Source organism: Thalassophryne amazonica, chromosome 8, assembly GCF_902500255.1.
Source record: "Thalassophryne amazonica chromosome 8, fThaAma1.1, whole genome shotgun sequence".
NCBI lineage: Eukaryota > Metazoa > Chordata > Actinopteri > Batrachoidiformes > Batrachoididae > Thalassophryne > Thalassophryne amazonica.
In genome coordinates, this window is record NC_047110.1 from 42,882,568 (window position 1) to 42,907,831 (window position 25,264).

The following is a 25,264-nucleotide window of genomic DNA, read 5'->3' on the forward strand; positions in this document are numbered from 1 at the left end:
TGGTGCGGCATGGCACACGCGACTGTATGCATGCATTAAAACGCAAACACACGCAGCTGCAAGTATGAATGAACACTGAAAAAGGCTGAGTACGCGCGTATTTCGGGCGTATTTAAATGAAACACAATGCTGCAATGAGCAGCTCTACGAATACGCTACTGTGACAGGGGCTTTAAAAGGCTTTATTTTACTCCGTGTGTCGCGTTGGAAAGCGGTAGCTTTTGGTGCTACATTGATTAGCTCTTGCACGGCTTATGCGCATGCTCTAGTCTTCTGTTTTTTTTCTTCTGGGGACGTTACAGCGGCACACACAGGCCTGGCATATGTACTACAACGTTAAACGGAGCTTCGAGGCACAGAATTTGCCTTGAACATTTTTTGTAATCAAATTATTCGAGTTACTCAACTAAGCCCTTCAGCCCTAGTTGTCTCCATTTTGTTTGATTTTCCTTGCTGGTGTCAGCTCCTCTCTCTCTCCTTTCCACAGCACTAGGAGGTATCATCCTGCTCTGTGTTTGAGCATAGACTTGTAAAGGTCACTAGAGTGGACACCAGCGTGCACTCTTCTATCTAGAAAGTTTGGACAAATAAATGGAAAAGGAACCTAAAAGCCAATGAAAAGGAACATGAACCACACGTGTGTTTGACTGTGTGTTTAAGAAAATGACACTTATTTCATTACACGTCTCGCAACTAGTCAAATAAATAAATAAATAAATGTGCTGCAGAATAAATGCATCGCATGTGAACATAATCCAATTAAAGACATTAATGGGAAAAAGTTCACATATCCTTCATCTCACAGTGCTAAACTCTGACACTTTGCTCTCTGCTGCTTAGATTAAAGCTGCTGTGTGTAAATTGTTGAACACAGTGTTTTAACATTTTAAGCATTATTTATGACTAATACCTAACAGACTTGAAATTTAATAAATTAAAAATAATGAAATATGAAATGTGCGTCATATTTAAATTAAATTAGCTCAAGTTGTGGCTGTTACAGTAGATAAAAAAAATTACAAATTTTGATTTATTATTTTTTTTATTCTGCTTCAATGGCCAAACCAATGGCCATTTCATTTAAAAAGAACTGCAGTGTCATGGATTTACTTTTGTTTACATTGCTTTTTTCCACATATAAAACTGAATAATCTTAGACACACTTTGCTTAGTAGCTCCTGAAATTAGCAGCTCTATGGATTGAAATTGGAACTTGTGCTCAAGGTGCTGGAACTCAGTGCTGGGCTGTAGGACTCACATTTTCAATACAGAGTATGTCCCATGACTTAGTGGCCAAAACCTCTAATGCAAACCCTAGAATACCTCTATTGTGATACACATTCAGAAAAATATGTTGTGAGCAGTAGCTTTACACATTTAACTTTTCTACCTGCAGCATCAGAGACTGAGACCTTTTCTTTGCTTTTGTGCTATCCTGAACGGACATCACAGCCTACATTTACGTCTACTATTGATAAGATTAATAACCCTAAGAACCTTACTCATTTTCATATTTATGGCTTCCCTAACCCTTACAGACCTGATTGTAAAACTAGAACCCTAAACAGACCTTGCTTAGGCATTGCTTTAAAAAAATAAATATGCATCCCACTTTAATTATGCAGAAAAGTTAAATTAAGCGAACATATTTTTATGGGGCTCGTCAATTCTCCTTGGTGCAGAATTGCAGTAAAATGTAGGCACAGCGTAATCCTGATTAGGCGTTAGTAAATGAAGTAGTAGTAGTTTTTTAAACTCTCAGCGGGTGTGCTATTTTCTGTTTTTAGCTGCTGTCACCTTTGCGCTAACATAGCCACATGACTTGCACAGAGTTTGAAAGAATAGCAAAACGTAAATGTTTCTGAAACACCGCAGATGTGCTGCTTTTGTTTGTTGCCTCATTACCGCGTTGTGAGATACAGCGAGACGAAGTGAACTGTATGAAAGTGATTGGAGCTGTTTTACAAAACAGCGGTCTAATGGCTTGCCACACCCAGCACTAATATATAAAAAATATGGGGACGGAAATATTGGTACGTGTACCAAATGTCTTATACCGGTGCTTCACTAATACCGTGAAACAATGTGGATATCTACTTACCACCATCAAACGTGTGCACTCATTGGCTAACACTCCTTAGATTATATATTCTTCTGTACTTAATTTGATTTCTGGGGATATCGTTGTTACGGACAAATAAATCAGGGGCAGATCCGGGGGCTTTGCCCAAATGAACACTCTATTCAGCAACAAGTGACTCAGCTAGATACATTTATACCAGAACATGATTCAGCAAAGTGTAGCAAGGATGTTCACATTTCATATGTTCTGTTATGTCATAATGTTATTGCATCACATTCATGACTGTGGTATAAAGGTTATAAAGTATCTTTTCTCTGTGGTTGTATTTTGTGGTGAAATATACACCACAATGCAGGAAATAATGCCTAAAAATTTAAAATTTTCTGACTGGGCATGCTTCCAGATCCCCTTAGGGAAGTGCGAGGTGACTTGTTCACAAAGCCATGCCCCCTCTGCTTCAAAATCCTGGATCTGCCCGTGTAAAAGTGTATTGACATTATCAAATCAGATCAAATCAATTTTATTTATATAGCGCCAAATCACAACAAACAGTTGCCCCAAGGCGCTTTATATTGTAAGGCAAAGCCATACAATAATTACGGAAAAACCCCAACGGTCAAAACGACCCCCTGTGAGCAAGCACTTGGCGACAGTGGGAAGGAAAAACTCTGTTTTAACAGGAAGAAACCTCCAGCAGAACCAGGCTCAGGGAGGGGCAGTCTTCTGCTGGGACTGGTTGGGGCTGAGGGAGAGAACCAGGAAAAAGACATGCTGTGGAGGGGAGCAGAGATCGATCACTAATGATTAAATGCAGAGTGGTGCATACAGAGCAAAAAGAGAAAGAAACACTCTGTGCATCATGGGAACCCCCCAGCAGTCTAAGTCTATAGCAGCATAACTAAGGGATGGTTCAGGGTCACCTGATCCAGCCCTAACTATAAGCTTTAGCAAAAAGGAAAGTTTTAAGCCAAATCTTAAAAGTAGAGAGGGTGTCTGTCTCCCTGATCTGAATTGGGAGCTGGTTCCAGAGGAGAGGAGCCTGAAAGCTGAAGGCTCTGCCTCCCATTCTACTCTTACAAACCCTAGGAACTACAAGTAAGCCTGCAGTCTGAGAGCAAAGCGCTCTATTGGGGTGATATGGTACTATGAGGTCCCTAAGATAAGATGGGACCTGATTATTCAAAACCTTATAAGTAAGAAGAAGAATTTTAAATTCTATTCTAGAATTAACAGGAAGCCAATGAAGAGAGGCCAATATGGGTGAGATATGCTCTCTCCTTCTAGTCCCCATCACTACTCTAGCTGCAGCATTTTGAATTAACTGAAGGCTTTTCAGGGAACTTTTAGGACAACCTGATAATAATGAATTACAGTAGTCCAGCCTAGAGAAAATAAATGCATGAATTAGTTTTTCAGCATCACTCTTAGACAAGACCTTTCTAATTTTAGAGATATTGCGCAAATGCAAAAAAGCAGTCCTACATATTTGTTTAATATGAGCATTGAATGACATATCCTGATCAAAAATGACTCCACGATTTCTCACAGTATTGCTAGAGGTCAGGGTAATGCCATCCAGAGTAAGGATCTGGTTAGACACCATGTTTCTAAGATTTGTGGGGCCAAGTACAATAACTTCAGTTTTATCTGAGTTTAAAAGCAGGAAATTAGAGGTCATCCATGTCTTTATGTCTGTAAGACAGTCCTGCAGTTTAGCTAATTGGTGTGTGTCCTCTGGCTTCATGGATAGATAAAGCTGGGTATCATCTGTGTAACAATGAAAATTTAAGCAATGCTGTCTAATAATACTGCCTAAGGGAAACATGTATAAAGTGAATAAAATTGGTCCTAGCACAGAACCTTGTGGAACGCCATAATTAACCATAGTCTGTGAAGAAGATTCCCCATTTACATGAACAAATTGTAATCTATTAGATAAATATGATTCAAACCACCGCAGCGCAGTGCCTTTAATACCTATGGCATGCTCTAATCTCTGTAATAAAATTTTATGGTCAACAGTATCAAAAGCAGCACTGAGGTCTAACAGAACAAGCACAGAGATGAGTCCACTGTCTGAGGCCATAAGAAGATCATTTGTAACCTTCACTAATGCTGTTTCTGTACTATGATGAATTCTAAAACCTAATTGAAACTCTTCAAATAGACCATTCCTCTGCAGATGATAAGTTAGCTGTTTTACAACTACCCTTTCAAGAATTTTTGAGAGAAAAGGAAGGTTGGAGATTGGCCTATAATTAGCTAAGATAGCTGGGTCAAGTGATGGCTTTTTAAGTAATGGTTTAATTACTGCCACCTTAAAAGCCTGTGGTACATAGCCAACTAATAAAGATAGATTGATCATATTTAAGATCGAAGCATTAATTAATGGTAATGCTTCCTTGAGCAGCCTGGTAGGAATGGGGTCTAATAGACATGTTGATGGTTTGGAGGAAGTAACTAATGAAAATAACTCAGACAGAACAATCGGAGAGAAAGAGTCTAACCAAATACCGGCATCACTGAAAGCAGCCAAAGATAACGATATGTCTTTGGGATGGTTATGAGTAATTTTTTCTCTAATAGTTAAAATTTTATTAGCAAAGAAAGTCATGAAGTCATTACTAGTTAAAGTTAAAGGAATACTCAGCTCAATAGAGCTCTGACTCTGTCAGCCTGGCTACAGTGCTGAAAAGAAACCTGGGGTTGTTCTTATTTTCTTCAATTAGTGATGAGTAGTAAGATGTCCTAGCTTTACGGAGGGCTTTTTTATAGATCAACAAACTCTTTTTGCAGGCTAAGTGAAGATCTTCCTCTCCAACTTACGGGTTATCTGCTTTAAGCTGCAAGTTTGTGAGTTATACCACGGAGTCAGGCACTTCTGATTTAAGGCTCTCTTTTTCAGAGGAGCTACAGCATCCAAAGTTGTCTTCAATGAGGATGTAAAACTATTGATGAGATACTCTATTTATATATAGTTATAGCAGAGACAATTGAATTAGTGTGTGTGTGTGTGTGTGTGTGTGTGTGTGTGTGTGTGTGTGTGTGTGTGTGTGTGTGTGTGTGTGTGTGTGTGTGTGTGTGTGCGTGTGTGTCATGCATACTTGGAAATTTGACAGAGAGTTACTATGGAAGATCTTCAATCTGACACTGTTGTTGAGCTTTGGTAGGGCTTGCACTTGTGTGTTTTGTGCATGTAAGGTCGAGGTGATGGTCAAGTGGGTAAAGTGGTGGGCTTGTGACAAAAGTATACTTGGTTCAAATCACCATCAGACTGGAAAATCACCATGGGTCCTTGGGTAACGTCCTTCATATCCAAGTTGTTTCTGTTGTGCAATTGAGCTGCCTTGCATGGCAGCACCCTGACAATGATGTGTGTGTGAATGTGAGGCTACTGTAGAATGCTTTGAAGCATGAAAGCACAATATAAATGCAGTCAAGTCCATTTACTGTTGTTTCTTTTACACGAGTCAACATCTTCTGATTAAATGTTGACAATATGGTGACCGCCCTCTCACTTAATACAACTCGTAAATGACCAATTATCGTTCAGACATTTCTTTCCCAAATTTGCACAAACAGGGATTTTATTGTATTATTTCAGTTTAAATGGAAATATTTATTGCACAAATTGATAAGGGCTTGATAGATTAGCTTGTGTAGTGGGTTGGGAAAGGACGGATTTGAGCGTTTAATGTGGGAGGAAAAATAAAATCACCAAATCATGCAGCAGGCACTTCAATGCAAAGGGGAGTTGCCAGGGAAATGAACTAGGCCTCCAGGGCAAACGTCTAATCAGTGGTTTCCCCACTCGGTTCAGTCAGGGATAGACAGGATCACATACTATAACGCTTCTGTTTGTATGACTGGTTTTTATTTGAATGTTGGGCTCAATTGGTGAAAGCAGAGTTCTACTGGACAGAGTGGAATAATATGCAAGCTCCATGATCCCGGTGCCTGCAAACATCATCACACTTTGCAGTGTGTGCAGTAGCTGCTTCAGAGCCAACTGCAGGTCCGTATTTACCATAGCCTGGCCAAACAGTAGGAAATGAAGGACGCCACTGGCACCAGCTCTGAGACAGGACACGACGTTGCCCACGTTCTACAGGGGGCGATTGTGTGGTCATGTGTCTGAAGGCAAAGCAGTGTACTTCCTGAGCACATTGTGCTTGTGTTGTGGATAAAGTGCAAATAGAGTTGGCGCTGAGCCGGTGTTTTAAAAATAGGCTTTTATGTGTTAGTTTGAGATCAGGCATTCCCTGTATCCCATGTTAAGCAAAGGAAGAAAACAAATAACAAAAAATTAACAGGCTTTTAAAGTGTGGATCAGGGAGGTGAGCCTATAACACAGTATTTGATTAGCGCTTTTTTTTTGTAGGCTTTGACAAAGCATAGGCATGTATCCTGTGCACTGAAAACATCTGTTGTGCACAAGATCAGAATATGTCCAAATAACATAATTATGTTTCTCAACAAGAAACATGAGATACGAAATGACATAAGGAAATTGTTATTTGGACACATTGTGATCATAGCAATTGATGTATATATTTGTCACTTTTTTGGTGGTGGTCGCAGTTAAGTGCACTTGTTTCCGGTGTAAAACCTGTGCCAAATCAACATGCAGATCCAGCTCAGATCTGCCGTGGTGACCCCAGGTGAAACAAGGGAGAAACATAATTGACTTATTTTTCCATTTTTCAGTATAAAATGCAGCAGCGACTGAATAGATAAATGAATGAAAGAGTCCATCCCCTCAACGTTGTTCCAGTAACTTAAACCCAATAAATGCTCACACATTGGAACTCATGAAATTAAAAGGACTTCAAATGACAACACCATTCACATCTGGTAAACTTTGAGGAACCAGACAGATTGAAAAAGCAAGTTTGTTTTGCCTGTGCAACATCTCATACACAGGTTTGCCACCTGCTGGATGGTTAGTGGATGCTGGATTAATGAAGATTAGTTGCAGCTGTGTTCGCCAGTTAGACACGCAGTTTCTGCATAGAAATGTAATACATCAGAGAAATCACCCAGTATTTTCTAATTCATTAGCTGCAGGTATATTCTAAAATTTTATTAACTGTTACAAATCCATACAACCCCACAAGAAGGATTTTGAGGCCAAAGCAGACTTCTTCCTTCTCCTTGGTTTCTCAGCCAGGGCTGTTCTCTGCAACCTTAGTAAATTACTATAAAGCTGATTTACACCCTAGTATACTTATTATTTCAAAATTTTCTTTCTGATTTAGAATGTTAATTTTCTATAAAATCGAATGCATTTATTTGTATGTAATTAGCAAAACATCAACATTCATGTTTAGGCCTTGGCCCTCCATTCACATTAACCCTCTCGGGTCGGCACCGTTGTATGCAAGTTTTATTAAATGATACGCCGTTTTTTAATGACATTAGATAGAAACTTTTTTTTTTTGCTGAAAAGTACACTCCTCCTACTTTGGTTCAGCCATCCCCCATGCGTGTAGTCCTAATAGAAGCTGTGTGATGCCGTGCACAGTATGAGTGTCGGAATTGGTTCACCGTCACATGGGTTTCCAATATCCAATCGTAGGACAGAGCAGTCTCACATGGTAGGCCAAAAATTGTTAGGAGCAGTGATGTTTTACTTTTTGGCATGTGAATGCTGTTTGAATAGCCCTCTGGCTGCTGGCTCCATGCGTAAAAGCGCAGCATTGCACATATAAATGGAAGTGATCAGCGTAAGAGGGCCTCATACAACCTCACGTGGTGGACTAAAGAGTGTCACTGTAAGGAATGAAGTGAATATTGTTGAATAAGCCTCTCTCGCTCACTCATAAAGGGCCGTTTACGCATATGGATGAAATGGGGGGGTGAACAGGGCCTCAAACTGTAAAGATAGGTTGTTTACAGTGCAGAAACACATTCCAAGAGGGAGTCAACTCCATGGAATTAAAATATTTGTGTTGTAACCCTTTGTGTAATAGCAGAGAGAATTGCTTTGAGATGTGGCATGAAGACAAACAAAACACATAAACCATTTTGTATATATTGTTCAAAATGTGCATTTGTGTTAGAACCTTTATTTTGTACATTCTTTTGTACAAGAACCCAAACTACCTGTATAAAATGTCAAAATAGTTGTTTATTATAGTTTGCTGTGTGTTTTGAATAAATGTGTGTGAAAATTATTTCCCGCTTTTTTTTTATTTCTAATTGTAAACCTTTATTACACTTATAAAACACCACTATACATATATATTCTGAAAGTACAGGTTGTCCAGAAAAAAAGAGACATACCACTTGATTGTGGGATACAGGGTGAGCTTTTAACAGCAATAATAAAAACATTTATGCGAGGCGAGTGAATTGTCCAAAAAATGCCCTCGGAAATAGGCCTGTGAAAACACAGCTTGAAATGAGGTTTTTCAGTATCTTTCATTTGCAAAACCTACAACTAGTGACCACCAAGGCCACCTCTGCTTGTTTACATTCATGTATAAATATTAGATAAGTGGCAGCCTTTCATTTTAAAACATTTTAGGCACATGACATGGCCTAAATGTTTCATAAAGTACAGTAATTTAATGCTGCAAATGCTCTCCATTGTCAAAGATCTTCATAGGTCGCCTTGCTCATAAATGACGACTCGTGACCTGCCTGAATATCAGTTTTTAGAAATGAAATGGGACTGTTTGAGAAAGTCATGTATACATGTCATTTTTAAAATCAGATTTTATGGCTGTTTCAGCTCATTCCAAATGTTTACACCCAAGAGGACCCCTTTGAATTTGTGTGCATTTATTTGTGAATTTTACTGTGCTGAACAAATGTCTTTCCCTTTCTTGTTTTCTCTAGAGATGGCAAGGTGGCTTTCTCTGCTCGTTCTCTTCTTCTTTCCGTCATGGTCACAAGCTCAGGAGGAGAGCAGCAACACTCTGTTTCCAGCTTTCTCATCAGAGACGCTCATAAACAATGTGGTACAAGACCCAGAGACTGGTCGCATCTACCTGGGGGCGGTCAACTACATCTTCCAATTGGGACCTTCTCTTGTCTTGGAAGCCCAGGCAAAGACTGGTCCCAAAGAGGATTCTCGGGCATGTACACCTCCTGCTTCAACTTGCCAGGACATAAAACCAATGCCCAACCTCAACAAGCTTCTACTGGTCCATCCGTCTAATGGCTCACTCATAGTGTGTGGTAGCCGCTACAGGGGAATCTGCTCCCTTCTCAACCTGACCAACGTGGGACAAGAGGTGTATTCCTGTGACAGTAATGGGGAGAAGACTTATGTGGCTAGCATAGAGGACAGTGTGAATGTGGTGGGTGTCATGTCCAACTTCACAAAAGATGACCAAATTCTCAGTGTGTTCTTTGTTGGGAAGGGCTATGGGTCCCTGGACAGTACAAAACTCATCAGCACGCGCATCCTTCAGGGCTATAAAGATAATGAATGGGAAGTGTTTGAGAACATCATTGAAGCATCTGCAGTACAAACCACACCATTTGTCCCCAAATATTTGCACGACTTCCGCCATGCCTTTAAAGAAGGTGATTTTATTTATTTCCTTTTTTCCCGGTCACTCGATGGTACAGATAACAAAAACCTGACCTTTGTGTCTCGTCTTTGTGACAATGATCCTCATTACTATTCCTACACTGAGCTCCAGTTAAACTGTGGTCCAAATAACCTCTACAACAAAGTCCAAGCTGCATACATGGCTTTTCCAGGAGAAAAGTTGGCACTTAGCATAACAGAATCAGGCCTCTATGGAAAGGTCTTCCCCTGGAACAAAGTTCTGTTCATGGTGGCCAGTCCAGATGATGGCGATGACACCAGCTCAGCTCTTTGCATGTACCCACTCAACGCTATTAATAAGCAGCTGATGGATATTATTAGCGCCTGCTACTGTGACTCTGGGAAAATTTCTGGACTGCCTGCTGTAGACATACCCTATTCATCCAAAAATAATGAATTCTGCACATCAACAGTATCAGTAAGTGCTCCTTTGGTTCAGTAATTTACTCACTGAAAAAAGAACTGTTTTGGATAACTAAATGTAATGTATTTTTGAAAATTCTCTTTGGTGTTATCAATGATTCACAGATGCACCAGAATTTACTTTTCATCTTAGCGTTTGCTTTGTTCTGAAGCAGGTCCTTTGGATCATTCTGTCTTTCTGTAACTTTCATTCTGTCACACATTTTTCCTCCTTGCATATTGCTCTCGCTCTCTTTTCTTCAGTTCATCTTTAAACAATTCAGTGTGTTCAGTACCACCTGCAGCACTGCTAGCAGGTTGATTGCCGCACTCATGCAGTTACAGATAAAAGGACATTATGTTTCATCCTTCCCCTGCTCTCTTTTCACATTACAGAAGGATAAGTTGGAAAAATACAAGTGTGGTGCAGATTTTCTTCCTTCTCCTCTCGCCAGCAAGCCAACATTTGCCTTAAAAGCCCATGCAGCCTTTATCAGTAAAGTCCCGCTGACGGCTGTGGCTGTTGCCGTGGAGAACGAACACACTATTGCCTTCTTGGGGAACAGTCATGGAGAGGTCATCAAGGTAGAGTTTGTTCTCATTTTGTATTTAATGTTTTTGCAGTGCAAATTGCTCAGTGAATAGGAGTTGAACTATTCCGGGATCAACAGTAAGGCTTGACTGCTCAACACTGGCAAGCGAATGGTGCTGTTGTGGTCCCAAAACGTCCTCCTAACTTGCCCATCTTGAGAATCAGAGCATGGGAGCAGAGCAATGAGAAATTCTCAAGGATCTTTTTTTCTGCTGTGAAAAATGTTCATAAAGTCATAGCTACACGGTCCTCTTAGTACCATACAGTGATACAGACTGGTGACACTTCCAGTCTATGTACATGGCGTTATCTGTACAAAACCTACATGGCTTATTTGCCTTAACTTTATAACCACTCATGGGCCTCAGGGACTACATAGGACTTCCTAAAGTAGGACTGATGTCGCTAGTAGTTTACCTGTAAAAAATTGAGAGTATTTAGGAGAAAATTTGCCACTCGGTTGAGGCAGAGCACAATACTAATATCTTTATTTTGCTTACAGGTACACCTAAATAACACCAAAAATATGTACAGCAAGATTCCTGGTGACAACATGGGAGAGAAGGTCAACAGAAACCTTTTCTTTGACCGCAATGGGACTCACCTCTACATAACCACAGAGAGAAAGGTACGTCAGTCGGGAAAAACCCTGTTCACACCATCAGTAAATTTTAAGGTTCTGTACTGTTGTGTATTGATTGGTGCTATTGACCTCGGCTTTTTAATAGTCTCTTCTGCAGGGTAGTATTTTCAGCTGTGACAGCCACACAGTGGTATTAAGCAAAAAGTTTCTTTTCAAACGCATTCTGAAAATATGGCAAATATTTACAGTACTTCAAGCATGGATCTGAAAGCATTCATCCTTAAGGCTGTTGCATTGTCCTGTAGACAGTCCAGCAGTGGAACACCTCCTCTGAGTAAGGTTGGAATAGGGGGAAGAAATACCCAAAGTTTAACATTAGCTTGAAATGGGGTGGAAAAAAACTATTGGCAGTGCATGGCTTACCATTTAACTGGACCACAGTACTAGCACAGCTGTTGCAGTGTTGTGTTGTGTAGCATTATCAGTTTCATTTGGCGCAACTCTCCTTTTCTGACATTGAAAGTGTGAACTTTATTAGCATTATTGGTTCTCTCTATGGCACGATTGGAAGCCACAGTGTGCCTTCGCACTGTCACATCACCAAAAATGTGTGCTTCCATACTAAGCTGTGTAAATTTGTACTTTGGCATATCTAGCTCCCTCAAACTGAGGATGCTAACACAGTGTTGATCAGTGCCATCATGTGTAAATAGGTGGATTGACACAACCCAGAGAGCCTTCAATGGTGCCATGTGGTGGTACAGCGTCATTTACAGTAACTTTGTTTAGAGCTTGAGGCTGTTTTGACTCTGCAGCTGGTACATTTCGAATGCTTATGACTGAGTAAAATGGCTTTAGTGGGCAGACAAATGAAGACCGCAAATAAAACTTCATTTGGACGGATGCTGGAGCGAAGCTATTGCAGCCCTATCTCTGGAAGACATCCAGATTTGGGGGGGAAAAAACAACCAAACAAACAAAAACATAATGCAGGGTATGGACAGAGAACTTGCAAATACCATGGACAGATTAACAACCAACACAGAAAAACTAACACAATCTGTTTCAGAGGAATTTGCTGTTATGTGGCAGATGATAACAGTCAACATTTTTACTGCCACCATCATATCTGCCTAATCACATTTGCATCCCTCAGCTAACAGTAATTGGATATCAGTGCATTTCACGTTTGGAGTATTTACAGTGGGGAAAATAAGTATTTGACCCCCTGTCAGTTTTGCAGGTTTTCCCACCTACAGAGAATGGAGAGGTCTGTAATTTTTATTGTAGGTACACATCAACTCTGAGAGACAGAATCTAAAAAAAAAAAAAAATCCTGAAAATCACATTGTATGATTTTTAAATAATTAATTTGCATTTGAATATCTAAAATATGTATTTGACCCTCTACCAACCAGCAAGAACTCTGGCTCTCACAGACCTGTTAATTTTTCTTTAAGAAGCCCTCTTATTCTGCACTCTTTACCTGTATTAATTGCACCTGTTTGAACTTGTTACCTGTATAAAAGACATCTGTTCACACACTCAATCAATCACACTCCAACCTGTCCACCATAGCCAAGACCAATGAGCTGTGTAAGGACACCAGGGACAAAACTGTAGACCTGCACAAGGCTGGGATGGACTACAGGACAACAGGCAAGCAGCTTGGTAGACGACAACAACTGTTATGATTATTTATTAGAAAGTGGAAGAAACACAAGATGACTGTCAGTCTCCCTTGGTCTGGGATTCCATGCAAGATCTCACTTTGTGGGGTAAGGATGATTCCAAGAAAACTCAGAACTACACAGGAGGACCTGGTCAATGACCTGAAGAGAGCTGGGACCACAGTCACAAAGATTACATTAGAAACACATGATGCTGTCATGGTTTAAAATCCTGCAGGGCAGCAAGGTCCCCCTGCTCAAGCCAGAACATGTCCAGACCCGTTTGAAGTTCACCATTGACCATCTGAATGAGCCAGAGGAGGCATGGGAGAAGGTCATGTGGTCAGATGAGACCAAAATAGAGCTTTGTGGAATCAACTCCACTTACCGTGTTTAGAGGATGAGAACAACCCCAAGAAAACCATCCCAACCATGAAGCATGGGGGTGGAAACATCATACTCTGGGGGTGCTCTTCTGCAAAAGGGACAGGATGACTGCACCGTATTGAAGGGAGGATGGATGGGGTCATGTATTGTGAGATTTTGGCAAAAAACCTCCTTCCCCCAATAAGAGCATTGAAGATGGGTCATGGCTGGGTCTTCCAGCATGACAATGACCCCAAACACACAGCCAGGGTAACTAAGGAGGGGCTCCGCAAGAAGCATTTCAAGGTCCTGGAGTGGCCTGGCTAGTCTCCAGACTTGAACTCAATAGAAAATCTTTGGAGGGAGCTGAAACTCCAAGCCTGAAAGATCTAGAGAAGATCTGTATGGAGGAGTGGACCAAAATCCCTGCTGCAGTGTGTGAAAACTTGGTCAAGAACTACAGGAAACGTCTGACCTCTGAAATGGCAGGCAAATGTTTCTGTACCAATTGTTAAGCTCTGTTTTTCTAGGGGGTCAAATAATTATTTTATGCAATAAAATGCTAATTAATTATTTAAAAATCATACAGTGTGATTTACTGGATTTTTTTTTCACATTCTGTCTCTCACAGTTGAAGTGTACCTACGATAAAAATTACAGACCTCTCCATTCTTTGTAGGTGGGAAAACCTGGAAAACTGACAGGGGGTCAAATACTTATTTTCCCCACTGTATGCAATACAATTTTTAAAATTGTGCGTATTTGAAAGAAAATGTAATGTGTTCAATTGTTTTATAAATTAAAATATACCTCACAAAATTTTTAATAACATAAAAGGAAGTGGCGTGAGCTTTAACTTGCAGTGTGTGTTTTGGCCTAATTTTGATTGACATGCCTGCTCTAAAATATCACATCAGTTTTAACAGGTATGCAAACACGAGTGCACAACTAAAACCAAATTACAGAAAATCTTGAAATGCCCCAAATTGTAAAATACACTAGTCTTATAAATATATGGCGTCAATAATTTTATCCATTCTGTATGAGGTAATAAACATAACGTAATGAGTATTACTGCAGTGATTTATTCAGATTTCTAATTACCGTATTTTCCGGACTATAAGTCGCACCGGAGTATAAGTCGCACCAGCCACTTTATCCATTATAAAGAAAAACAAACCATAAATAAGTCGCACCGGAGTATAAGTCGCACCAGCCACTTTACCCATTATAAAGAAAAATAAACCATAAATAAGGTCCACTGGACTATAAGTCCCATGGACATACAGGTATGTTAACATGAAAAGTTCAGATGATAATATTGTGACGGCTACCGTTTTCGGATGCATATTTCACCAGTCGCAACTTGTAATCTGCAGAGTATGATTTTCTTTTTGGTGGCATTTTTTCGGGCCTTCTCCGTTGTCTTGTTATGTTATCAGTAACGTTAAAATTTTTATTTTTCTATGGTAGTCAGAAGTCGCAGGAACAGTTACACAAGCCTTGAGTGCCCTCTTGTGAGCTGCATTTTACCTACGGATATGTTTGTATTTTGCGGACCACATTGCGAGCCGAACCATGCAGCGCCTACCTGCGCAGCTCATGACCACCCAGCGGTGTCGATCCAGCTCCTTCCAAGTGGAGACGCTAATCCTCCGCCGTCGCTCAGTGCTCCCATGCAGCTCTCAGCGTCAACTCTGCTCACAGTGATATCCAAGGGTTGAAGCTGTCTTGTTAGCCGTCCCGGAATAAACACCATGTTCGTCTGCTTCAAACGCTTTTCACAATCATCGACACCAGCTCCTTCCAAGTGCACACGCTAATCCTCCGCCGTCGCTCACCCAATGCTCCCACGCAGCTCTCAGCGTCAACTTAAACACTCTGCTCACATTGATATCCAAGGGTTGAAGCTGTTCTGTTCGCCAAGCCGGAATAACAGCAAGCACCGAGTTCGTCAGCTTCACACGCTGTGGGTGAGGTGAGGAATACACATCCAAAGTTCTGTTCTCTGATTGGTTATCGCGACCAGCGTGAACTATAGGATGGCCGTCATACTACAGTGCCCATGATGCATTGCATTTCCTTTTCCGGTGGCCATTTTAAAACATAGATCGACTCTGTCACGTAAAATTGTTTTGTTACAGTAAATTAATTGAGATCCTACCGGTATATTTTTCATTTATAAGTCGCACCGGAGTATAGGTCGCACCCCCGGCCAAAACATGTAAAAAAGTGTGACTTATAGTCCGGAAAATACGGTAATTCCATTGTTAAATCTCAAAAACAGAGAAAAGAAGGTAGACGATTAAAACACACTTCATTATTGTCATATTCTTGTTTTAACAGCTGAACATGGTTTATATTTACATGAAGAAACAGTTGATGGAATTCATCCTATATACCAAATTACACTGGTGTACAGTTATTTCCCTTTTTCATCACCAGAAAATTTCTGACATGTAGTTATCCTAAGGTCATTATGGGTGACATGTTGTGTTCATAAAACAAGAACAATGCATGAGTGAGTCCTATTTTAGCTTTATTGATTTAGCATGTTACTAGCCTGTGAACCAAGGGAATGTGAAATCATATTTGATTTGCTCTGACAAAATAGTCTGACTCCCTGATTTAGACCCAATCATAAATGCTAAATGGACTGCATTTATAAAGTGTTTCATTCATACACACACTTGCACGCCGATGTCAGAATACAATTAAAGACCTTCCTAAGGGCCCGGAGTGATTTTAACAGTCTGACAGGGGTTTGAACTGAGGATCTTCTAGTCTCAAGCCCACCAGTTTAAACATCACCATAAACGTTTATCTGCTTATGGGACGGGCTCTATACAATGACAGTTTCCATGGCTACATCTGCATAAAATGGAAACTGGGACTTCCAAGTAGGAAAAAGTGAACTTTACCAGAGCCCGGAATTCCTACTCGATAACGTGAAAAAAGCTTTCTCAACTCTGACTTCTGCATTTGATGTCCTTTCCCCAAAATGGCAGCTTACAGGAGAAAAATTAAATGCAAGGCTTGCCAAACACACCTACTCCATCTTCCTGCCCCCTTATTCTGTAATACAAACCCAGCTGTTGATATTGCAATACGATGCTTTTTTTTTAATCACATACAAATTTAGAGTGATATTACTTATTACCCCCATCACACAAGAGCACGAATGAGCCCAAATGCTGTATGTATGAGGATTCGAGCCACACTCGGGCAAATTCGAGCTGCATTCGAACACTTCGTATAGGGCTGAAACGATTAGTCGAGTAATTCGAATAATTCGATTACAAAAAATGTTCGAGGCAAATTCTGTGCCTCAAAGCTTCGTTTAACGTTGTAGTACATATGCCAGGCCTGTGTGTGGCGCTGTAATGTCCCCAGAAAAACAAACAGAAGAAGAAGTAGAGCAAGCGCTAATCAAATCAGCACAAAAGCTACAGCTTTCCAACGCAACAAACAGAGGGAAATAAAGCCTTTTGGGAAAAAGACAGTCCACGCTGATCATCTAAAATAGCTTACTGTACATTTAAAGCAAAGTAGTGTGTTTGTTTTTTAAAAAAACACAGTTTCATCCGCTGGCTGCTCTACGCGCGGCAGCCGACTGCTGCCTCTCTCTGCCCGGTGTGAGTGGCTCAGCACTGCCCTCACACAGCTCCGTCCCGGCCACACTGACAAACAGTCCCTGGAAGAAGTCCACTCTTTCTTCTGTGTGACTCGCAATGAGTGTTTCGCTTTTTAATTTTCACTTTTTTGGGCAACACACAATGCTTCACAAACACGGGAACTCAAATAAAATAATAATAATAATAAACCAGTGACTGCGAGACTTGTATGTTCAACCTCCAGCTGAAAATGAAATGCATTGGCTGAATCGTAGAGAGAGTGTTAAAAAGAAATTCATGCAGGGACCCAGTCCGCCACCTTAATAAATAAATAAATAAATGAATAAAAATAGTTAAATTTTACAAGTTGGGGAAAACAAAAAACAGAAAGCCACAACCCATTGCTATTTCAACAAAATGTCAAGACTTTGGCCCGACTTTGGCTGAGCTCCTGATACCAGGAAAGATCCAAAACTTGTAAAGATGTGAAAAAGTAAATAATTACCCAGGAAAACAGAAAGGGATACAGTAAATTTCATCATCTCCGTGATGACGCAGTGACATTGTGCCATTACTTAGGGAGAGCGCTGGACTGTTAATGTTTTAAAATGCAAAAGTATTTTTTATCCGATTACTCGATTAATCACCAGAATAATCGATAGAATACTCGATTACTAAAATAATCGATAGCTGCAGCCCTACTTCGTACTGTGTTCTTACAGCAGTCGTCAAATGGCGATTGAGGTGCAGCTGTATCTTAATCTTATTGCAGGTGTAATATTCATATTCCAATTCGTATACAATTCAAAGCAACCAGAGAGCGTCCTAGTAGTCCATGGGCCAAGCAGGTTTTTGGTACCACTAAAGGTGACCCAACAACACTTAGAATCCAGCCTCAGTGTGCCATGGCCTACACAAATGTATGATAACCATCACAGGGTGGTAGCTGTAGCCAGCTACGGGCAATGAAGAATTACACAAAGGTCAAAATGTAAAAATGCTCCAATCCAGTTGAAAAATATATCACATTATTTGTCTGATCATAACGATTCCAAAAACGTATAGTTTGGACTGTCTGTGATGGAATGTTATGGGGTAAAAACGGCAAAAAAGGTGACAAAGGTCAGAGTAAATAGTTAGTTAGTTCAGTTTCAGTTAAAAAAAAAAAAATGATGCAAATTATTGTTTTGGGTTGATAGGGTTCTAATAAGGAATAGTTTGCACCATCTGTCATGCTTAGTTGTCACGTTACAGGGTAACATATACCACCTGTCATTGAATTCAATGGACGTCGACCTTGTTTGACCTTTACTTTGGAGACCAAACATTCAACACAGTCAAAACTATTCCATTTATTAATCCTTTTATTTCAGCTAATAATATTCTTGCCGTGAGGCAACAGTGCTAACCACTAAGCCACCGTGCTCCAGACAGAAGTTGATGTTTTGAATGAATTACTGTAAAATTTGACAGATGAGAAGTTAACTGAGGTTTTATGAGATGTCGCCATTTGCGCAAAGGTAAAACAAACTTAAATTGACAAAATATTGAAGCGAATCTGGCTCCATGCGTCGCACGGCATAAAAGCAAACAAAATCATACACAATGCAGTGCAGAATAAATTCATCCCAGTGCGAATGATAAGCGATGGAGTCTAATTTCTAAATGTTGAATGATAAAAGTTTACATTTACACTTTGTCTGTGTTTGTAGCAGATGGCAGCTCTCGTGCTGCTCACTGATTAAAGCTACTGTATGTAAAAACAGAACTCGTATTGAACCGTGACAGCAAACCATAAATACGAACTGATCTTTGGCTTCTGTGTACCCCTAGTATTATCGTAGGTGGTATGATATTTCACAGTCCTACTTAAAAAGTAAATGTTCTTTGCAAAAGTCCTGTTCGACTGACTTGTTTGTCCTCAAAGGTCACCTCGACTGACCTCTGGGTCGAAGCACTTAAGTGACCTTTTGTCTTACTGCACGAAATGTTCATTTCACTTAATTCAATACGGCGCTAAGTTATAGGAATTAGTTTTGTCAAAGTGATGGAATTAAACTTTCACAATAATCTTTGTATGTGCGTGTGAACCGAAGTAGCTCTTTGCTGTCCAATTTCTGCTTGTTGTATTTTATAGCTGTGATACAGGAAGGAAGACATTGGTTATATATATTGTATGACTAATTTTCATTATACAGATGACACTGTTACCTTCTGTTTTGAGAGTCAAAATTCCACTCCCCCCTTTACAATAAATGTAAAAAAATGACCCACAATTTGTGTTTGCTGTTGCGACCTTGTGATCATTTTATTTCCTCATTAGAATAATGCAAATCGAACAGAAAATGGGCTGAGTGCATAATCTGTCAATATATTTCTGCTGTGAATATTGGGCATAATAAACATTTAGAATGGGTGTAGTAGAGTAATGGAATATTGGAAGCAAACATGAGGTACAATGTGCATCCCTTGAACTGTGTTATTAACCATATGCACAGCTAACCCCGTGTTCATAGCTGTACTTTAAACACTTTAAAATTGGTGTATTGCTTCCCCAGAGCTGCACTGTTTCCTCATATTTCATGGTATAATACTGCAGATCACCAAGGTGCCAGTGCAGACGTGCCATCTGAAGAATGACTGCCAGCCATGCATGGAACTGGTGGATCCTTACTGTGGCTGGTGTGTCCTGGAGGGAAGGTTAGGCTCTTGCACATGAAAACACACACACATCCATGCACATACAAATTCATGCACACAATTCCCGACTAGCACAAACACCCACACATCCTGTTCCATCTGTAAAACACAGTAGGGTATTTGTTCAGTGTTTTATTGCAAACACTTTTAGCACTCCTCTGTGTTTACTGTATATTCCATCTCCTGTTGTCCATGCAGCCGTAAGGAATTAAAGCTGTTTGTCAGCTTCACACTGCGAAGGCAGTCTGTGCAATTTACTCTCATCAGGCTATATTTATCAGGGTCTGGAGGGGAGAAGGAATGGCATATATCATGTATTTTACAGGGTTGCAATCAAGAATTGTATGTTTGTGTGTGTTGGGGGCACGGGGTCAGAAAAACCATTGTGTCTCTGTTTCTTTCCTCCAGAAACAATACATTAAATTCACATGGATGGTTTAAACATGTTCCATACAGTAATATGTTCTATTTCTTAAAAGTAATTAAACTCCTATTATACAGTAATATATTTTGTAGCAGTAATTAAACTGTTATGTTAACGTGGGTGCAAATTGTATGCTGCTTCTGCAGTCTTATTTTGATTTGTTTAGGGTCTTTTTTCTGTATCCATTGTACTCATCACCATGTACTAAGTCTGAAGTTGTATTGTTTTTTTTGTTCTTACCATGTTCTTACCAAAAATTTTCCTTTACAGCAACTGGACTTGTTAGTCTTGAAGATGTTTTGCAACTCATCCAAGTGGCATCTTTACTTATAAAAAGTAAGCTGGTGTGATATCCCCAAAATATACCCTCAGGGGAAGAGAGTCTCTTCTGCGTGACAAAGATTAATTTGTATTTTCATCAAACCACTTTAAACACTGAGGCAGATTGTCATCCTGAAGGATCAGATTCTACATCAAAGATGTTTATGGTGTTCTGTGCAGTATGGGGTGCCCAAATATCTACATAGATTTTTTTTGAGAAGAGTATAAAAGAGGTCTTTGAGAAACTGGAAAAACCTTTCCAGCAACTTGTGGGGTGGGGGTCTAAAACATGATCTTTCTGCAACTTATATTGTGGTCCATTGGTCTCCAAGAAGTTTACAGGATACTTCACACATCTGTAGGAGAGCACCAGAGAAAGATGCCCTGGAGATGAGTAGACTTTAAAGAATCTCAAGAGAATTCTTTATAATGACCTGTTTTGTTCAACAAACTGACCTTGCTTGTTTTGCAATAGACTCTCTCCTGCCCATGGGTGTATCACTGGGGATACCACACTTCTTACTTTGTAAAACTGTTGAAGTCACATGGATGAGTGATGAAATGTCTTGAAGATGTGCAAGAAGTCCAGAAGCTAAATGTTTGAGGCTTTGTTCAGACTGCCAGTTCATAGATTTAATGCATATTTGTTTCAAATTTTATCTGTGATTGACTGTCCACATTACCTATGTATAGCAAGTGACCAGGTCCACTCTGTGTCCATGTGGCAATTTTGATTGTCTATCTTATCCACATTGGTTGCTATAGTAATGATAAAGAGTTCAGCAGGGCGCACATGAGTGGAGCGTGGTGCGACATATTTGGGGAAGGGGCAGGGGGAGAGATGGAGACTGGAGCATCACCTTAATCTTTTGGATCACCTTTCATATATCAAAGTGATACCAGACCTATTCACACAATGCGTCTGAAGCATGACTGACTCTGAACTCATCCTTGTACAATTAAGCCTAAAACACACAAGCGTTATGTCAGACGTGTGACACACACATGCACTCTGCTCAATATTTTCACATAATTTGTCTTTTATGACTTTTGTTACACAATCTGTGACTTTTTAATTATTTATTTATTTGTTCATTTATTATTTAGACGTCATTTTGAGCTTTTGTGCATGCAGGCTTTTTTTTTCTCTCTCACACATTGGCTCATTCAGCTGAACAACTACAGCCACCCAACAGCACGACCCTGCACCTCATGTCAAGCATTCTGATTACTTTTATTGGCGTAAGCATTGAGCGATTGTTATTGGACCAGGGTGAAAACTGACTGAAGCAAGGTGGGAGCGAAGCGACAGTGGGTATTAGCAGTGGGAGAGGCTACAGCTCTCACCATATAAAGCTTGCGTGGCATGAAAACTCTTAGACAGAACACAGCAGGACTCCAGTCTGAGTGTCCAGACCAAAATGGATTTTTAAAAATGTGATTTGATTCGTATTTCAAACTGTGTATGAATGAGGCTTGAAATAGACGGATAAAACTGATTTCATTCACTTGTGATGGTTCAGACTTGCAACATGGAATCAGATTCAAATAGACTATGTACAAAAATCTGATTTTTGTCTGTCAGTTTGAGCGAGACAAAATTGCCTACAATATGCGTAGGATGCCATGTAAAGGATGCCATGTTTGTGAAATGTTGAAAGAATTCCTTAGGCTGGGCTTACACTGTGCGAGTTTTGGCCCTTTTTCAGACGATTTTTCACTCTTGCGCGAATTTTTTGGATCGCGCCGAGTTTCAGCTTAATCGTGTGTCCTGCATCGTGCAAGTCTACATGGAGTAACGAGCTGCGTTTAACATCTCATGACCACCTCCCGATCGGGAATCGTATGGTCAGATGAAAATCAAACCTGTTTGATATTTTGGTCGGCCGTCGTGACTCGTAAGGGTTCTGCGCTGTTGAAGCAGCGCTACAAGCGTCTATGCGCTGATTACCTCCCGCACTGTGCGTGTGCAAACACCGGAGAGAGCAAGCAGTGATCTCATGTAAAGTCTTGTTTTTTTTTTTTTGTTGTTTTTTTTTTGCGTTCCCTCGCAATAACCTAATATCATATTAAAGTTCATGCCTATCAGCGCGCACAGTGAGTGGAATCAGGTGAGGGGAGACTGAACGTATATGCGCGATGGGCATGAAATAAATTTTTTTTTTTAAAAAGAAAAAAAGCTTCTGTTACATTTTGCTTCTGGAAACGCAAGCCCGACGTGTGGTTTTTGAACGTACAATGTGAGCAGTCAGATCGCATCAGAGCATCAGGCTGTACAGTGTGAGAACATGAATTGTGTGCTCTGAACTTTTAAACCCTGCGGTTTTGTCGCACAGTTTGAGCTGGAGCCAAGTACAATGATTGAAAATATTGCACAGTGTCTGCCCAGCCTTAGGGGATTCAGAGTCTGATTGTTAAATGTTAAAATGGCATGATTATCTGTAATTCTTTGCTCTTGTTTGTAATGGCTGTGAAGGTGTCTCCAGGCACAGCTGCTATTCAAGTAGCATCCAGTTATGGCAGCAGTATGGTAAAGATGGAAGCAACATGTTGTAGTGTGTGCTCAGTAGTTACAGCTCTTTCAAGCATTTATTTTATGTGTCTCCTAACTGGGCAAGTCATAGTGTAATGCGGTGCATCCGGAAAGTATTCACAGCGCTTTACTTTTTCCACATTTTGTTATGTTACAGTCTTATTCCAAAATGGATGAAATTAATTTTTTCCCTTAAAATTGTACTCACATTATTGACATTTTTGCAGATTTATTAAAAATAAAACTAAGAACTCACACGTACGTAAGTATTCACACCCTTTGTGCAATACTTTGTTGATGCACCTCTGACAGCAATTATAGCATCAAGTCTTTTTGAATATGATATCACAACTTTGGCATACCTATTTTTGACCAGTTTTGCCCATTCCTCTTTGCAGCACTTCTCAAGCTCCATCAGGTTGGATGGAGAGTATGTGTACAGCTATTTTCAGATCTCTCCAGAGATATTCAGGCAGATTCAGGTCTGGGATCTGGCGGGGCCACTCAAGGATAGGGATGGGTATTGATAAGATTTTATCGATATTGATACGATTATTCCGCTTATCAGTCCGATTCCTTATCGATTTCCTTATGAATACCTCCTGTGAATTTTCTGTGTACTAGGTTTTACAGGTTTTCTATGTCAGCATTTTATTGAGTCTTAAAGTAAATAAATATGAAATTGGTCTCTGGATCCGTGATCTCTGGACATAATTAAAAATAATCAAAATCTGTAGTTTTGACAAAAACTACAGTTTTTTTTGTCAAAATCATTTCCTTTCAGACAGACATGAAAGTTTCTCCATACATCTGAGCTGTACTCAGATGGCTGCTGGAGTCTGCAGGTCTGCAGCCATACAGTCTTGGGCTGCTGCACGTCAGCGCAGGGCATCTCATTTTGGGAGGCAAAAAGATTTTAATTTATTGCAGTCTATTTGGTTGTATTGCAGTGTTTGGAAAGAGGTGTCATTTGATTTAAATGGCGATTCTCTTTGAAGTTATTAATTCAGAGCAGACTCTATCTTTCTAACTTGACTCAGTAGAGAGTGGCCTATCTGGACCGAAGGAATGGAGAACGGTTCTCGTTTCTTTCTCGCAACAAGACAGGAGTCCCAGTTAGTCACTTTAATCCGCACGATTGACATATTTTAATGGCTTTGAGAGGGGTTAAGAAGCGGAGTTGCCGCTTCTGAAGAGGAGCGAAGCAAAGAACCAACGAACCAGCAGATTGGAGCAATGGACCACAGGAAAAACACCTCTGTTGGAAGCCTTAAGGACAAGTTGGAACATGCCCTGCTGTTAAACAATTTCTCAGATACTCAGTCAACTGAAAGCCACCAAAAGCCACCTGGATTTTACAAATGGTTATCAACACGGAGGTGTTTTTCCTGTGGCGGACGCGCCACGCCGGCTGAGAGCCGACGCGCCAATCCGTCCGAACATCTTTCATTAAAAAAATCTCCTTTAACAGTGGAATGTCCGGATAAACTGCTGATTCCAACCTCTTCTGAAAGTTCTCTGTTCTCTCACGACGTCCTGGGTCAACAGAGGCTTAAATTTGGAGGTTTTCAGCTTGAAACAGGATGACGACGTCGCCTCGGAGCGCTGTGAGACGTCCCGCTCCGTGGGAAGTCCTTACAGCTATAGAAACAATCCAAAATCTCTCATCAGCCGTTAAAATTTTCACCGAAAACCAGCTGAATTTCTCAAATGGTGTCCACTCGGATGTGCTTCACAGTTTTTGAAAAAATTTTGATCAAGCACAGCGCCAGTCTCTCAGCAAATTCTCAGACAGTGAAAATCCGACGAGGGGGCTGGACCACTCCTTCCACAAGGCGTGCTCACAGGCGAATGACGTCACCGACAGGCGTGAAAAAACTAACGCATGCGCACGAGGGTTCAAGCTTGGCTGATGTAATCACACGTGATTCAAATCCATATAGTTTTTAAAAAAAATAAAACTGTCGGTTTCTTTTCTAATAGACCTCGTATTCATGAGCGTTTTAGGCACAATATAAAAATAGTTTTATGTTGCAATGTTAATGCTGTTGTCCGTGTGCAGCGGTTAAAGTGCAGCGTGATCAGAGCGTCTCAATGCAGTTCTCAGTGTTACTGAGGTCTCGCAGCACGGCGAACTCTCCGAGGTTTTGCGGGATTTGAAACCTGAAAAGGGCGGATGCACAGAATTAAAAGTTAAACTGAGTAGAGGTTATCTGGTGTTTGCATGCAAGTGGAGTTCCATGGTCATGTTTGTTATGTACTAGCATGCCTTCTTTCTCCTTCATGGCTGCTGCTTTTGTAACACATTCTTTCATTACTTTCTTGCTTTTATCTGAGTAAAATACAAGTAACAATCAGGAAATATTTAATAGATCAACAGTGATTCATATTTTAAAAGGGTGGTATGGATGA

At 40.3% G+C, this 25,264-nt stretch overlaps 1 protein-coding gene across 2 annotated transcripts in view; it reads left to right on the forward strand.

Moving 5' to 3' along the window:
- plxnb2b (plexin b2b) overlaps window positions 1-25,264 on the forward strand; it is a 391,971-nt gene that overhangs the window by 228,410 nt on the left and 138,297 nt on the right. For both annotated transcript variants that reach the window (XM_034176072.1, XM_034176073.1), the window contains 4 exons: window positions 8,927-10,065; window positions 10,446-10,634; window positions 11,144-11,269; window positions 19,474-19,574. In XM_034176072.1, coding sequence (XP_034031963.1) covers window positions 8,929-10,065; window positions 10,446-10,634; window positions 11,144-11,269; window positions 19,474-19,574 — 1,553 coding nt within the window. In that variant the 5' untranslated portion in view covers window positions 8,927-8,928. The remainder of the gene's footprint in view (window positions 1-8,926; window positions 10,066-10,445; window positions 10,635-11,143; window positions 11,270-19,473; window positions 19,575-25,264) is intronic.